Source organism: Kockiozyma suomiensis (assembly GCF_038497685.1).
Source record: "Kockiozyma suomiensis strain NRRL Y-17356 unplaced genomic scaffold V2V93scaffold_7, whole genome shotgun sequence".
NCBI lineage: Eukaryota > Fungi > Ascomycota > Lipomycetes > Lipomycetales > Lipomycetaceae > Kockiozyma > Kockiozyma suomiensis.
The window spans coordinates 744,420-759,874 of NW_027117670.1; the positions used below are offsets into that span (position 1 = coordinate 744,420).

The 15,455-nt window shown below is 44.2% G+C and overlaps 7 protein-coding genes across 7 annotated transcripts; 3 read left to right on the forward strand and 4 right to left on the reverse strand.

Annotated features, from left to right (window-relative positions):
- Nucleotides 1-39: 39 nt before the first annotated feature.
- V2V93DRAFT_370198 (uncharacterized protein) lies at nt 40-2,612 on the reverse strand. Its single transcript, XM_066910207.1, has one exon. The coding sequence runs from the start codon at nt 2,191-2,193 to the stop codon at nt 106-108; it is 2,088 nt and encodes a 695-aa protein (XP_066765870.1). The 5' UTR covers nt 2,194-2,612; the 3' UTR covers nt 40-105.
- A 180-nt stretch (nt 2,613-2,792) lies between these two features.
- On the reverse strand, nt 2,793-4,077 carry V2V93DRAFT_370201 (uncharacterized protein). The gene is made up of 2 exons (XM_066910208.1): nt 3,521-4,077; nt 2,793-3,452 (listed from the first exon to the last, which is right to left on the reverse strand). The coding sequence occupies exons 1-2, from the start codon at nt 3,967-3,969 to the stop codon at nt 2,825-2,827; spliced, it is 1,077 nt and encodes a 358-aa protein (XP_066765871.1). The 5' UTR covers nt 3,970-4,077; the 3' UTR covers nt 2,793-2,824.
- On the forward strand, nt 4,078-5,278 carry V2V93DRAFT_370203 (RWD domain-containing protein). The gene is made up of 2 exons (XM_066910209.1): nt 4,078-4,739; nt 4,799-5,278. The coding sequence occupies exons 1-2, from the start codon at nt 4,392-4,394 to the stop codon at nt 5,165-5,167; spliced, it is 717 nt and encodes a 238-aa protein (XP_066765872.1). The 5' UTR covers nt 4,078-4,391; the 3' UTR covers nt 5,168-5,278.
- Nucleotides 5,279-5,909: 631 nt separating this feature from the next.
- Nucleotides 5,910-7,983, reverse strand: V2V93DRAFT_251208 (helix-loop-helix DNA-binding domain-containing protein). Its single transcript, XM_066907116.1, has 2 exons — nt 7,002-7,983; nt 5,910-6,929 (listed from the first exon to the last, which is right to left on the reverse strand). The coding sequence occupies exons 1-2, from the start codon at nt 7,663-7,665 to the stop codon at nt 6,385-6,387; spliced, it is 1,209 nt and encodes a 402-aa protein (XP_066765873.1). The 5' UTR covers nt 7,666-7,983; the 3' UTR covers nt 5,910-6,384.
- Nucleotides 7,903-8,972, forward strand: V2V93DRAFT_370214 (protein transport protein SFT2). Its single transcript, XM_066910210.1, has 5 exons — nt 7,903-8,231; nt 8,296-8,416; nt 8,485-8,635; nt 8,698-8,810; nt 8,868-8,972. The coding sequence occupies exons 1-5, from the start codon at nt 7,979-7,981 to the stop codon at nt 8,905-8,907; spliced, it is 678 nt and encodes a 225-aa protein (XP_066765874.1). The 5' UTR covers nt 7,903-7,978; the 3' UTR covers nt 8,908-8,972.
- Nucleotides 8,973-9,013: 41 nt separating this feature from the next.
- Nucleotides 9,014-11,681, reverse strand: V2V93DRAFT_324493 (OPT oligopeptide transporter protein-domain-containing protein; the record flags this gene model as incomplete). The annotated part of the gene is made up of 2 exons (XM_066907471.1): nt 9,014-10,741; nt 10,794-11,681. The coding sequence occupies 2 exons, from the start codon at nt 11,679-11,681 to the stop codon at nt 9,014-9,016; spliced, it is 2,616 nt and encodes an 871-aa protein (XP_066765875.1).
- Nucleotides 11,682-13,006: 1,325 nt separating this feature from the next.
- On the forward strand, nt 13,007-15,387 carry V2V93DRAFT_405480 (Oxoglutarate and iron-dependent oxygenase degradation C-term-domain-containing protein). Its single transcript, XM_066912654.1, has 2 exons — nt 13,007-13,816; nt 13,877-15,387. Exons 1-2 carry the CDS (start codon nt 13,061-13,063, stop codon nt 15,056-15,058), a joined length of 1,938 nt encoding a protein of 645 aa, XP_066765876.1. The 5' UTR covers nt 13,007-13,060; the 3' UTR covers nt 15,059-15,387.
- Nucleotides 15,388-15,455: the final 68 nt, after the last annotated feature.

A 15,455-nucleotide genomic window follows, 5' to 3' on the forward strand; every position in this document is an offset into this window, starting at 1 on the left:
TTGCAGTAACAGATTATGCCCCACTCAAGTATAATGTAAATAGAGAAATCAAAAATTCTTGTATTTTATATATCTTCACTATATTACATTATATCTCTAAACAGCTCAGATCCACCCTTCTAATGCCAAAAGCGCATTATCCATCCGTCGGCGCCCTTCATCCCTCTTCTTCTCATCCATCGCAACATCGACGCTCAACCTTCCCAAGGTTTCAATGAATTTCTCGAGCATTCGCTTATGCTCCATTTCCAAATTAATAAGCTCGTCAAACTCAGCGCCCTTGCCTAGCCAATCTAGATTATCGGTGTCCTGGTTCTGAAGCCATGATGGCGTGGTGGCGGGGTCGCGTGGCTGTGTGTAAATTGAAGAATGAGATGATTTGCGCTCACGAATTGGACTGCTATGCTCTTTGCTTGCATCTGCCTTCTGCGCCGACCGACGATTCCGGCCGGAAGAGCTTATATTAGCGCCCCCTTCAGAAACTGAGCGCTGATGGAGCTCGCCTGCATGCCTATGCCTATGCCTCTGCGCCGCCGGCGAGTGCCGGTGGGCCGGCACATGTCGCTGCGTATGCATCTTGCCGCCCGATGAAGACGACGCCACTTGTGGAAGGCTAGCATCAAACGAAATGCTACGTATTTTTGACCTTGCTCGCCCTGAATTACGTCTCGGTAACTCTGGGGGCTCTTCATTCTCGTCGTTACCGTAGTCGTCAGACTCGGACTGAATAGATGACTCTGCAGTCACAAACGACTTACGCTCATCAGAGTCGACGCGGGTACGATTAATCAGACTTGTCGGCGTCAATGGGCGTAAATTGCCATTCTTCTCATCGGAAGAGGTTTCGGGAGAAGTCACTGCCGTGTACGCCATACTTCCTGTACTGATTGCTCGCGGCCCTCGAGGTTTGGTGTCCGGTCTATTGGAAAAACTAGAACTACTTCGCTGCTTAACGACATGTAATCGATCCTCAAAATCACTTAATGGGTATTTTGCTTTCGAGACAGTCTTAGCACGCGCACCCTGCTGACTTATGAAATCAGTTTGTAACTCCTCGTACTTTTCTGCGTCGTCTGGATCAATTGGCGGCGGAGGCGCAAGCATTACTTGATCGTCACCAAGCTCCTGTGCGATTCGCTGAGCTTGCGAAGGAGTAATGTATATCGACGACGGCTGCTGTCCGCCGTAGGCAGCGAACACGTTCTCCGCGTTGGGAGAGTGCAGGGAAAATTGACTTAGGCGGCCATAATCTGTCATAAGTGTTGCCGTCGATGCTCTAACTGTATGGGATCTAGAGAAATCAGGAGCTGACGATAATTGCAGCGCATGGGCGGTCGCAGTGTTGCCCTGGGTATCTCCTTCGGTAGTTGCAGGACTCTGTTGATCAGGAGGAAAAGTGCCGACAGTACTTCTAATTGATGCCACGCGTCCCCGGAAATTACGCACTTCTCGTAACAGACTCTCCATATCTTCAGCTAATGACTGTGACTCGTCGCCTCGCACTTCACGCGGCGACGTCATAGCTTCCTCATCACGATTAATGATGGCCGATAATAGCGGCGCATCAGATCTCCGCTGCACGGAAGATGCATTAATAGTCAATCTGTTGACGTCTATTGGCTCGGAGACAGATCGCGGCATTTGCCTTGTCGCCTTTGCCATATCACCCTCACTGCTACCGCTGTCGTCACTACCTCGCTTAGATCCTGTTCTTGAGGAACCTGTTGCAAACTCAAGTGGCGTTTCCTGCATAAGCTCATCCTCGATACGCTGCAATAGATCAACATGACTAAGCCTGGTGTACGAAGTTCCGGGATCACCTGTAGTCTGCGACTGGGACTTTATGGTTGAAGGTGACAACGGCTGCTGACGACTCTGGGGTCGGGAGACTGGCTTGCGGAGTGGAGACACATAGGCAGATTTTCCAATAGATGTGTCGTATGTACGGGGCGGAGATGGTCTCCTATCAGGTGAGTAGGCAGCAGACGAACGATTACGGTGATATTGTGAAGTATCTTCAGAGATAGACTCAAGCGCTCCCGATACTCTATGACCGGTAGAATGAGGCTGCTGTGGGGCCGTCGAAGAAGACGCTGAAGCAGAAGTCAAGCTGTCAATCTTTGGAACTTCGTCAAACCCCGGTTTTCCAGCGTTAGCTTCTCTCTGCAATCGTAGTTTAGCTAGTTCAGACATTCTCCGCTGCTCTGAAGGTATAGCTTGATCTGGGTTGACTATCGGCGCTGATATCTGTCTGCGCTCAGCGGGTTCTCTGATCCGCGGAGAGTTTCCCAGTGCTAAACTGATTCTCGCGTCAACTTCCTGTAGATTAGAGAATACCACTTAGTAATTAGACAATTATGTGTAAAGAAATGAATGGCTTACTCGCAAGCGTTTCTTCGCTTTTGCAATCATTCGCTCTGCCCGAGATGAGGCGGGCTGAGAATCGTCATTATGGACGAAGCCTGTTCGGTTGCTCATCCGTAAAACTATCCACAAAAGTGCTTATACATGTGCAGTAGAAAAGTCATGAAAAAGCTACTAGTAGGATAGAAAACTGAAAGAAAGAAGTGAAGAGAAAAAATGCGCGATTCAAATAAACTAGGAAAAGCGATTTATCGCGGGGCTGGCTGATATTCCATGCTCGGCGACGGGGCTGGTCTGCGTGCGGCGTATAAACCTTAATTTCGTAAACAATGCATACGCGTCCATCTATTCCACGCTAATAGGATATATGCAATTGATCTGTTTATGGGAATTGAAATCTACTTGCAAGTTACCATATGAAAGTATTGCTATATACATGTTTAATTTTTACTAGTCTATCTTATTCGTCGTCTTCGATTTCATCCAGCCACTCGTCGTCGTCATCGTCATCGCCGTTTCTCGGCCCACCAGCTTTCCCATTCGCGTACTTAACTCCCTTAGCTGAAAGTTCGGCTTCGGTTTCGGCTATTTTTTGTTGTAATTCTTCAGTCAGCTCTTCGGCTTCATCTGCATTGGATTCAGTGAGCTCGAGCGCGGTCTGGAAACTCTCGTAGGCTGATAGCAGGGTGCTTGCGTCGCCGCTGGTACTATATTTTTGCGCCGAGGCTAGGCCTGACAAGTACCAGACCTCCGCAATATCCTCGTCGAGTGAGAGTATTCGTTTACACACATCCTCAGCAATATCGTACAACTCAGTCTCGATGCTAAGTCGAGTTAGATTTTTTAGCGCAGTGATTTGCGATACTTCATCAGATCCGTCGACGGAGAGTGATTGGTTAAGTCTCTGAGATTCAGCTGATGATTTGAAAAGTTCCCATGCTTGTTGAACGGCGATTCGGGCGTCGCCTTGGCGTTGCTGGGAGATGCGGATCGATGCGAGGGTGGAGTATGATTCTGGGTGAGTCGAGTCTATCATTAATGACTCCGTGATGAGGGTTTCGCACGTCGCTTCGGCTTCGGATTCCATGCTGAACAATAAAAATAAGAGTGAGTAAGAATGGCCTTAGAATATATCGCAGAACTAGAACGGACATACCACAAATCAGTCATCCAGATTTCTACTGACGCACACAGCGCATCGCACAGCTTTTTCCGCAGCTCGATCTTTTTCTCCTCGGCAATATCCTCACTACTTAAATCCTTCCTTAATCCATTACATCCCTTGCGAAACCATTCGACCGCATCACGACCACCAGATAGCTGGCCCAGCCATAAATACTTCTCAAAGTCACCTTTCCCATTCGCGTCGTCAAGATTCGCGGCTTCAACAAAATATGCGTAGGCTTTCTCGGCGTGAGCTTCGCCATCATGTTCTTCTGGAAGTGCAGAGACTTCAAGATGCGCTGTAGCTAGTGTTTGTAGGAGTTCAGCGTTGTTTTTGTTCGTTGCGACAAGCGGCGAAAGTAAACTGAGAGCCTGGTGCAGCTCTCTGGATGCTATATATTCTTGAGCAGCAGCTATAGTTTGATCTATTGATGTAGTCATTATTGTGTTCAAAACTATACAAAAATGGCTGTAAATAGGTTTTACAGAACAGAATAGACAGAATGAAGTCCCAAAGATTTAGTTTAATTTTTTTTCCTTCAACGCACAAACTTGTGGCCCCAACCCTATGTCTTGTTCCGAGTATCCTTACACTCATGAATTAGTATTTGTATTTGACAAAAGATCTGCATTTTCTGATTGTGAAGAGTCAAGTAATTAAGAAAAAGGGCTGCTTTTGATTCTGCCGATATTGCGTGCCTTGAAGAAATACTCGAGTGCCACAAGGAATACGACAACATCTTATTATAACCAGTGAATCCCCTATTAAAATACTAGTAAGTTACTTTGTCGTTATTTGATGAAGCCAGATCTTATAAACGCCATTCTTATATTGCCAGTTTAGCTTTTTGAATTGAAACACAATGGATCCAGAAGAAGAAAAAGCTCAGGAAATTGAGCTCCTGCAATCAATGTACCCCGACGAAATGGCCATAATTTCCCCCGCAGTCTACACAATCACTATAACTCTCGAGCCGCCTACATCCAGAAATGGACTCATAACCAAGAACAGCAATCAGTCGTTGATTATTCACGTTGAATACTCGGAGGGGTATCCGGAGACATTGCCAATCATCGATCTGTCGTTTGAATATAAGAAGTTAGACGATGACGATGAAGAGTCGGATGACGATAGCAAGAGGATTGAAGAGAAGCCTCTACTGTTGAATAATACCGATCTTGATACCCTGCGAGAGAAAGCTGCCCAAGAAGTGCGTTTACGCATATTTTCTACTCTTGAGTAAAACAGTAGCTAACGATATTCACGCAGGCTGAAGAGAATTTGGGTTTCCCGTCTATTTATGCAGTTACATCTTCGCTTAAAGATCAAGCTGAAACTATTTTACAAGAAAAGCAAGACGCAATCGAACGTGCGCTTGAAGAGAAAGCTCGCGAAGAAGAGGAACGCGAACAGGCAAAGTTTCGTGGGACGCTAGTTAATCGCGAAAACTTTTTGATTTGGCGCAAGAAATTCAAAGCCGAGATGGAGGAAAAAGAAAGACTAGAGACTGGTAAAGTGGAGGAGAAGACGAAACCTACCGGGAGGGAGATATTCGAGAAGGGTCTTGATGGCAGTAAAAATGAGGGTGACGATTTGGGAGATTTGCCGGAAGCTGTTTCAGAAATAACTGTTTCATAGGCACATTTGATAATCGATAGGTGGATTTTATCTGTTTAATTATTGAAATGAAGACTATAGATACACTTCCCAATTCAACTTTAATAGCTTATAATAATCAAACAAATCAAGTCAATAGCATTTATAAGAAAACATGTCCCATGAACTCCATACAAACTCATTCATCACATCAAATACTAGCTAAGCTGTATAAGCCAGACTGATTATTTCAAGCTTTGGCTTGTGCCGGCATTCGTTTGCGTTTCCTCTTCCGTATCAAAATCAACTAAGTCACGCGCAATTAATCTTCAATTCTTGACTATTCATAAAGCTCACAAAAGGGTAGATATACTCAGTAAATCCTCGTCGCATATTCCACTGACACGAGCGCACTCGGCTTCATATCTCGTTGCGTCCCATTTCCATCCAGCAGGGATAGCACTCGTATCAGCTTCGGCTGTCACTCCGCCTTCATCGCCTGATGGTGATGCCATACGATTCGCTGAACCTACTGTTTGACGACCTATACGAAGAATGTCAGCTTTCTAATCTACTCTATCAGAGTGAGCTGATTATCGTACCGGGACGTGATCGTGACGACATGACGATAATTAATAAAGATTATCCGAGTCAACTAAAATTTTTTTAATTTTTTGCTATTATTATCTTATAAACAGCAGTGCCTGACGAGAAAGAAATTGGATTTTGGGGAGCGCAGCGGGGACAATATCAAGTATATGTTCAGAGTAAGTGCGGCTAGCTGTCTGAGCAGACTCGAAGTCATCCGGTCAACTTTCTCGCCCATAATTATATCAATGGCATAATTTACATTTACATTATCTCTTATGAAATATATACAGAATGTAGAGATAAATATATGAAATAGTACAAAGAGCACATTACTATGTGAAAAAATATCCTATCTTATAAAGCACAATACACTCACAAAGATCCCACAAAATGATATAATGATATAATCGGATTTCCTTGTCCCTACCCCCCAAAAAAAAATAGATTAGAATAATTCCCAACGCGGCTCCTAATATTGTACTAATCAAACACGCGTGATTGCAGCTGACTAAATAGACCAGGGCGACAGCAGCTAAACGAATAAATCAAGAAAAATTGACACTAATAACTCCCATTTATATCCCAAGAATTAAATGAATTTGTACAAGATTTTGCAGATACAAATGATTGAACAAAAAACCTCCTTTGCAATCGACAAAAATGAAAATTTAGCTTATGTCCATTCCATTATACTGACCTCCTCCAATTTCGTCCGACAAGCCAGGACTTGTCGGAAAGACGCTCTCGTCATAATCAAAGTCAGCATAATCGTCATTATCGGATTTACTCGGTGTAGTTTTGAAATCATCCTGAAACGATTTGCCAGACGATCCATTACTGACATTTGCTAATTTATTGTCCTCTTTCAGTGTCGGTTGACCAAGCATCACAAGCCTCTTTTCTAGTTCTTCATTCTTCCTCCGCAGTTCCTCTTGTGCCAGCTGCAGCTGTCGAATATAATCGACGCTTTTCTTGAGAATTATTCCTTTGTTGGGCTTTCCATCTCTGCCGAGAGCAGCAACAGAAGATGCCGACATTCCAGGCGTGCCGCTAGCTCCTGGAGTAGACACCTCTGTGCCGACACTTCCCGCATTGACTCCGCTTCCGGGACCGGGATTACGAGTAAAACCAGTCCCTTCAAGAAGATGTTCGGGAATTAGTGACGCCAGCTCTTGTATTTTCTCATTAATATTATCGCGACGACGACGCTCAACTATGATTTGAAATTAGAATATTTATATCTGCAGACCAGCACAAACATGCTATAACCAGTTTCTATACATACCAGCATTATGAGACTCTCGCCTCCGCCTCCTTTTCTCCAACAAGAGCAAACTCTGCTTGTCACCAGGTTCGCCCTTGATAGCAACAGTAGGTGGCGACAGGGTCTGGTCGAAGCTCTCAGGAGTGCCACCGGCGCCGCTCCAGCTGCCAGCAGAATTAGGGATCGACACGCTCTGAAAACCAGATTGCTTTTGAGGACGACTATATTCGTTGATATTTAAAAAGCGCTGAGTATGGCTCTCAGGACGGAGCTGGCGCGGGGCGCTGCTAGACACGCCAGCACTCCGGCTGAGGCTTTGCTGGAATGATGGCGGTTGACTGTAATCATTGAACGGCGAAGCAGAAGGCATCTGAACATTTCGAGTCGGAGGAGAAAAATAGCTGCCAACGCCGAGGTTCTGTGGAGTAGAATACTGTTGAGTTTGCAGGTCTTGCGACATGACGACATTCATATCGGTATAGCTGCCAGCAGTACCATTCAGACTCTCCAGAAGGTCGTCTTCAGGAATCATAGACGAGGACGGACTATTACCGTCAAAAGACGAAAATCCACCGCGGCTAAACATGAGGTCCTGGTTGCCTCCAGAGAAGTCTGGCTGCGACTGTTGGTAGAAGGCAGCGCCGTCCGGATCCGGTTTAATGTACGGCGGCGACTGATAAGACATCGAGCTCGAAGCAAGAAAGACAAACAGATAAAGCCAAATAAGTCTGCTGCACTAATTTGGCGGGGATAAATCGGTGTCCTGGTAGTACCTAAGTAGAAGAGAAAGGGGATTGCGGGGGCGGGGGGAAGACAGAGTCAAGATATGACCGCTTCTCGCAGGCGATGACCCTTTCGGAAGTACAAAACCCGCATATTACTCAACCGTCTCTCGACGCGTATTCAACCGCCGCTTCTCATACGTTGCTGTCTGCTACTGCTATCTTCGCCGTCGCGCTCTTTGTGGGTCATTATCTTAGAAGCAGAGGCAGATAAGAATGCCGTTCTCTTCAGCAGAAACCTCGTTCAGGCAGCAGTTCAGCAGCTGGTCGGCGCGTCCGACAGCAGCAGCAGCCCCGCCACCACCACCTCCCCCACAGCCGTTCCTCCAGCTTTCCGATTTCTCGGCATCGAACATCTCGACTACTTTTAAGTCCATAAATCCCTTCAAGCAGCAAGGATACATGCAGCTTCCTGTGTCGGAAAATGATCCAGCTCCGACAACTATCCAGGAGCCTGCTTGGTTTACTAGTGCGCCTCATGCTGATTGGGACTTGACTTGCTCCTACACAGTCTGCTAACTACTCTCATTCAGTGTCGCGATGGGACCGGATAGTATGCTTCGGCGTCTGTCTCGCTGCCTCAGCAATTTTTTTTGTACTCTGCTTTGCTCTATTTCCTGTCTTGGTTTTGAAACCAATCAAATTTGCCATGCTGTATGTATTGTGTCTGATTTCAGAAGATATCAGACTCATTTGCTGACTTTCAACCTCCAATCGTTCAGATGGTCTCTTGGGTCCCTATTATTTGTGATCTCCTTTGGATGCCTTCAGGGTCCTGTCAACTACATAATACACTTATTCTCAGCTAACCGGATACTCTTCACTGTCGTCTATTTCGGCTCAATTATCCTAACTCTAGTTTTCAGCCTAGGAGTATGTTTCTCTTTCTCTTTTTTCCTATAATATTTAAGTCATAGCTAATATGGGATATATAGATGGGATCAAAGATACTGACTGTAATAGCTTGCATCGTTCAGATCATTGCGGCCCTATGGTATACAATCAGCTATTTCCCCATGGGCACCCAGGGTTTACGCTTTGCCAGTCGGTATGTTTGCACAAAACCTGAAGTATACTTTTCATGAATTCTAATCTGGTTATCTAGAATGGGAATTCGGCAAGTTAATGGCTGGCTTGATTCGTGACGAGATAGTGTAATATATTTGTAAGATTAAATCATTAATTAATAACGAGAAATGTCCCTTTTTGCAATAAACTAAAAAAAAAATCAAAAGCTGGACAGCAGCAAAATCACTGGAATTCGCCGACCTGCAGGCCAAAAGTACCTGACTCCGGAATATCAAACAGCGTAGTCGTTGCAACCGCATCGATACCCGCTGTCGACACTGTAGTCCCCCACCATTTAACTGATGTACCAGTATAACTAATCGATCCAAAGATAATGATCGCCGCAAAGGCGGTTCCCGCAGTTAATCCCGATGTTAGAACATAGACGTATTTCGTCCACCAGTTGAGGTACCGCTTTCGTACATAGTACATAAAAAAGAGGGCGAACCAGAAACCCATAGTGTAATATGACAGATTGTAAGATTGTCCATACACATACACACCCGACAAAATGACGACTGGGTGGATGGTTCTAAAGATACGTGGAAAATATCGCTGCAGAGGATGATAAACGATTCCGATCAGTACGCCGGCCAGGAAACAGTATTTCAAGCCGGGATACATTGAGAATACTCTGTCAGGACCGACCAAACCATAGAACAAACTCGTATTGTAAATACTGTTTGGATAAGCGCAGACAAACTTGTCCGGCTGATCATTATAGCAAATACGGTTAAGCCCCAGAACGACGTTGACGCCTCCAACCGTGACTAGACAGTTTACTGCGGTAGCGATAACCTGACCACGAAAGACTGCGCGAGGCGGCAACTTTGCATAGTGCGCCAATTTCAGATCAGACACAAACGATTCGGCTTGTTCGTCAATATTCCAGCCATATAATCGTCCAATAATATTTCCGATACCAGATCCAGGAACAAAATATCCGCCAAGGACGACCATAAGATCGTTGAATGCAACTTGATATCCAGTTACCGAGTAAATTACAGTCGAAGGAATCAGCAGTAATAGAGAGATTCCAAAGACTGCAAACAAAACCCAGATGCTTGCGACAATAGGATACACCTCAAACAGAATAATGCCAAAAACCAGAGACACAATCAAAATGACAAAAAACCACCAATCAGGAACTTCTTCATATTCACGAATCATGAGTGACATTGGGTCATCAAAATCATCAAAACTTGATGTTCCTGTCAACTTGTTTTTCCGCCAATTTTTCAAAGCTCGGAAAAATCCCTTCATAGAAGTCCAAAGCAATTTGTAATCGGACAAAAGAATAGACGTAAATGACAAAGTAACCATACAATATGACGATCCTTCTCGTAAAAGGTTTCCAGCAGTAAAGTATGGTGCAGAATATGCACGGTAAGCTTCAACATCCAGCCGATCGTTTTTATTAGTAATTCGCGACATGTTGTATTTCAGACCATTATTAGCATACACAGTCGAGGTGTTCATTGGTAAGTAGCCCGTCCATTTATAATTTTTCCAGACCATTCCAATGATCAAAAATGCGCCAAACATGACACCAGCATACTGGTTCGCACTTGCGAAAAATGGCTTGGTTAGTGGTCCAGAGTAATTGATTACCGTCCAGTCAAAAGAAGGAATAGGATTAAATCCCATGCCTGTTTTCGAACCAGTGATCAGAGCCAGAATCTTATTCTTAGGCGCAATCCAAGTAATCCAGTTAAAAGTCGATAATGCAGTAAACAGGAAATCAGGAAGCCAAAAGTATACAAATGCACCAGCAAGTGTATACCAAAAGAAACGGTAGCGAGAGATTGACCAGCCATGAATCTTGTGCTTCTCTTCGGGCTGCAGGAGAACCCGATTAAGGGTCAATGTAGGTAGAATTGTCGGCCAGACTGCTTTCTTCTCATAAATAACCTGTAACAACCATTAGTACCAAAGGTTTAAAAATAGATTAAAGAATATATACCCAGCGTCTGAGAATACCAGCAACTCCAAATCCAAAAAATTGAGTAGATACATTAGCGACTAACATAAATCCAAAATTCACCCAAGTTTGAGCAAAGAACTGCGGCAATTTGTAAACCAAAGTATGATTCTCAATGTTTGCAAAATTAGCCCCGGCATTGATCATAATCGTTGCAAACATTTGCTCTTTGTATGACCATGGTCCCGGGTTTAGAGCAAGTTTGCGACCGCGAAAATAGTATGTCTTGTTAGGAACTATACGTTCAAGAAGCTTTCCGCCGGGATATACAAGAATTTGAAATACTGCAGACTTGATAGACAGGGAAGGCTGACGAGTCAAGAAGACCTCGTTGATAAACGATCCAACAACGACCCAAAATAGACCCAAAAAGTAAGCACGAGGAGTTTCAACAGGGGCAAAGAAGTCATCGGTCGGATCCGTCACAGCGCGAACTTCTGGGTAAGGAGAGTTGAACTTGTTGAGAGTTGCTTCTAGTCGAAGATCAATCTCATATAATTCCTGACCAAGGCCATACTCCATTGGTCCCTTGAGTAGGCGGCTGATTTTACTGCGCGTCTCAATTGGATAGTTGTAGTCATCGCGGTGGTAGGATGCCGCCTCTTTGATCTCCGCGATACACTCATCTAATGATAGAATATGCAGCTTGGATAAAAGATATTCTAATTGAAGATCACTGGCACCGATATCTTCCAATTCCTTAGATTCCATGATCCGATTCAGGAACTTCTCGCGTTCTTCTGCGGTTAGAGAAATTGACTGACTAGACTCGGTCACGAATCCGTTCTTTTCTGATGAAAAGTTCGGCTTCTCCAAGACTTCGCGCTCGACAGTCACGACGTTGCCTTTTTTTTCGATAAAGTCATTCATCTATACATATAGTAGAGAGATTAGAAGACGATCTCATAGTAAGTTTGGCTTTTTTTCTCACCTCGATCTGCTTTTATTCATTCTATATGAAGCAGTCAAAAAAATCTTTTAGAATCAGCAGCAAGACGTCCTTATTAAATAATTTTGCCCGTAATCGAGCCCGTAATCGATATGCAATACGCGATAGCGGGCACTAGCGGGCACTAGCGTATACAGTGACGGAAAGGTTATCCTGGGCCGCCGTACTCACTGCCCAGTTAGCCGATCATTATTTAACCATAATCAGTAGATAACGGTGAAGACAATTGTGGTACAGAGATAATTGCTGTGAAGTCGATGTATGTCCTGTGGCTGATAGGCCGGCAAAACAGAGATAAGAATAGTACTTTCGATACAGCTGACAAGGACCGGTTCCGAGTAGATCTGATAGTTTTAGTTGAATCCTAATCAGTACACGGTCCAAACAGAGAAGAGAAACTCATTGCGATGGACGATGCGCAGAATTCTAATACTATCTTCAACATTACCCCATCGGCAAATAATACCATTGCAACACAAGGCAACATATTGTTAATTGGCAGCAAATTCACAGAAGGTCCATATCCTCATGTCTCGGTATATCGTTTCCGCAGGTAAACGTCAAGAACTTGACTGTTGCGGTGCAAACTCGTGAGAGTGTTGCAATCACTTTATTTTCTAATTAATTCTGCCTCGACTGCACTCTACCTCTCCCCATATTGTATAAATGTGACAGTGTAGCACATAAAATTCTTATAACAGATATCTCTCTTTCTAAAACTGGCAGCTGTCATCATGAGAATGTTAAGTGTTGGTTAGTTAACAATGGCGGGGCTCACATATAAATATTACCTTAGCACTAGTTCTTATCGTCACGACCCCTGAACTCTCTTAATCTCGCGTATTCTCACGGAACAACCCGTTTTTGAATCGTTGGGCTGATCAATGAATGAAGTATTGGTCTGTCAGGATCAATTTGAAAGATTAATATATTATTGTAATTCTATCAGACGTAAGTTCTTATCTTTTCAAAAGAATGAGATAACGACTTCTATTGCCCACACAATAAATGACTACGCAATTCCGCGCCAGGATAGAATATCGCACCATCAATAATTTGAATCCAAGTATATGAGACTCTTTCTTAATTATATTCGAGTCATTTTAGCTTCTGTTTGGCGCATACCCAACTGAAATGCTGTCCGAATCCACGTCTTAGAAATCACTGTATAAACGTGTCATCTCTCACTCTCAGAATAAAAGTTTATTGCTGGGAGTAAGAAAAAATTCGAGGGCCAGATCATACCACTTCGAGCATACTCCATCTAAATCCCATAATTACAAGTAACCCAACGCATTATATGATAACAATGGCAGCGACGGTGAATCCCAGGAAAAGAATTAGATCACAATCTCCGGCAGCATCGCTGGCTTCGACCACTACTTCCTTCCGCAGCTCAACACCGCTAAAACTACCGCCTGTGGCCATCTTCGCACCGGGTCTGTTCAGCCGGGGCGAGGAATTGCGTGATCAGCATGCCAATTCTAAGCCTTATAAGCATTGCGTTATTGATGAGCTTGTATCTGATACGCTTTTGCGACGCGTACGTCGCGAGATCACGACACAACTACATTTCACTCCCAAAGAGACGGATATCTACAAACTTCAGCAGACGGGCGATTTACTCAATATCAGCGGATTACCCGCCAAACAGCGCAGTAAGCTTTCCGCTCTGCACGGTCTCAGGGATGCAATGTACTCTCCCGAGTTTAGACAGCTTGTCGAGCAGGTGTGCGACTGCGGTCCGCTTTCGGGACAGAAGCAGGACATGAGTATAAATTGCTATGTCAAGGGCTCGCATCTATTGACGCACGATGATGTAATTGGATCGCGCAGGGTATCATATATTCTGTACTTACCTGATCCCGACGACCAAGACTGTACGGTCAGGGATAAGCGGGGTAGAAATACTGGATGGGATCCGAATTGGGGAGGCGCTCTCAGATTATTTGAAGTTGAGGCGAAAGGCGCTCCGAAAATAGATCCTACTTTATCTCTTCCTCCGGCATGGAATCAACTCAGCTTTTTTGTTGTTCAGCCTGGGATTTCATTTCATGTATGTGTCATATAACTCATGTGTTTGCATCTAAATGCGGTAAGCTAATTGACTCATTAGGATGTCGAGGAAGTGACCGCCGATAAGCCACGTCTTGCGATTTCAGGCTGGTTCCATTTACCTCAAAAAGGAGAGGCAGGTTATATTGAAGGTCTTCAAGAATCTTTGAATTTAGAAAGTTCTCGTGCAGCACTTGCTGATGCTGCGGCGAATGTTGCTTCCGGATTGGGCGAATTACCTTTACCTATACTCAAGCCAGATTCAGAAGTTTCTGTCCTCTCTGACAAGTTTACTGACGAAGAGAGAAAATATCTTTCAAAATATCTGAGCGAGTCTTATCTTTCTGGAAAAAATATTCCATCTTTGTGCGAAGAATTTGTCGATTCTTCTCTTCTCGAACTTGAAGGATTTCTTAATGAAGAATTTGCTAATATCGTCAAGACTTACATTGTCGGTATAGAATCATCTCCAGAGCCACAAACGGCCGCTGAAGTCATCACGTCGTCGCCAGAATGGAGCGTATCGCGGCCTCCACATAAACACCGCTACGCCTATATTGATCCTACCACGGTACACTCCACCGATAAAGCTTCTCCGATTAGGGAATTAGCTAATCTGTTTACAAGCTGTGCGTTTCGCAAGTGGATCACTATGATCAGTGGTGTATCAATGCCTACTCACTCTCGCGTCCTTGCGCGGCGGTTTAGACCTGGCTTAGATTATACCCTGGCGACGACAAGTTTGACATCTATTGACGAGACATCTGAAGATAGTTCTGAGAGTAGTGGTTTGTTAGAAGGTACTCTATGTATTACTCCATCTGAAGGATGGGCGGATGGCGAATTTGGCGCATATGAGCTTTACATGAATGATGGAACTGAGGATAATGGCGGACAGACCGATGTAGCCGAGAACGATCCAGCAGTTTATTTAAGTGCGTCGCGCACCAAGCGCGCAAAAGAAACTGAGGAAAAACTAGCTCCTGGCGTTGAGATTGAAGAGAAGCTAGACGAAGAATCCGACGACTCCTCATCGTCATCTGATGATGATGATGATGATGAAGTGGAAAGTGAATCTGTGTTGCTTACTAGTCAGGCTAGGTGGAACGTATTGACTCTTGTATATCGGGATCCGTGCGTGCTCAAGTTCGTGAAATATGTTAGTAAGCTTGCTCCCGGCAGTAGATGGGATGTCGCAGGTGAATGGAAGCCAGGAGTTGATGCAGAAGATGATGCGGAGTAATGCATAACAAGGAATTTGATTTAAGAGGGGCGTTTAAAATTAGGATTAATGTACAGCGTTGAATAGAATATTTCTGATCATAATGGATTATAAGTCAGCTCTAGTCATGTATGACAGACTATTCGATTAATATGCATATAGGAATCTGGTCACAACAAGTATCCGATCTGATAAAAGTTATATCCGATAATGTTGATCCTCAGCAAATAACAGCAGATCCAATAAAGCCATTTGCTACATTTGAAATATAGCTAATTTATTAATCACTGACACTGACTATTACAGAGGCTGATACATTTGCTGGTACTTTTATGTAAACTGGTCAAGAGAATTAGCGCTGATGATGACGCACATAATCGGTTGCGGTGCGGCGGAGATAATACGTCTAGAATCCAGG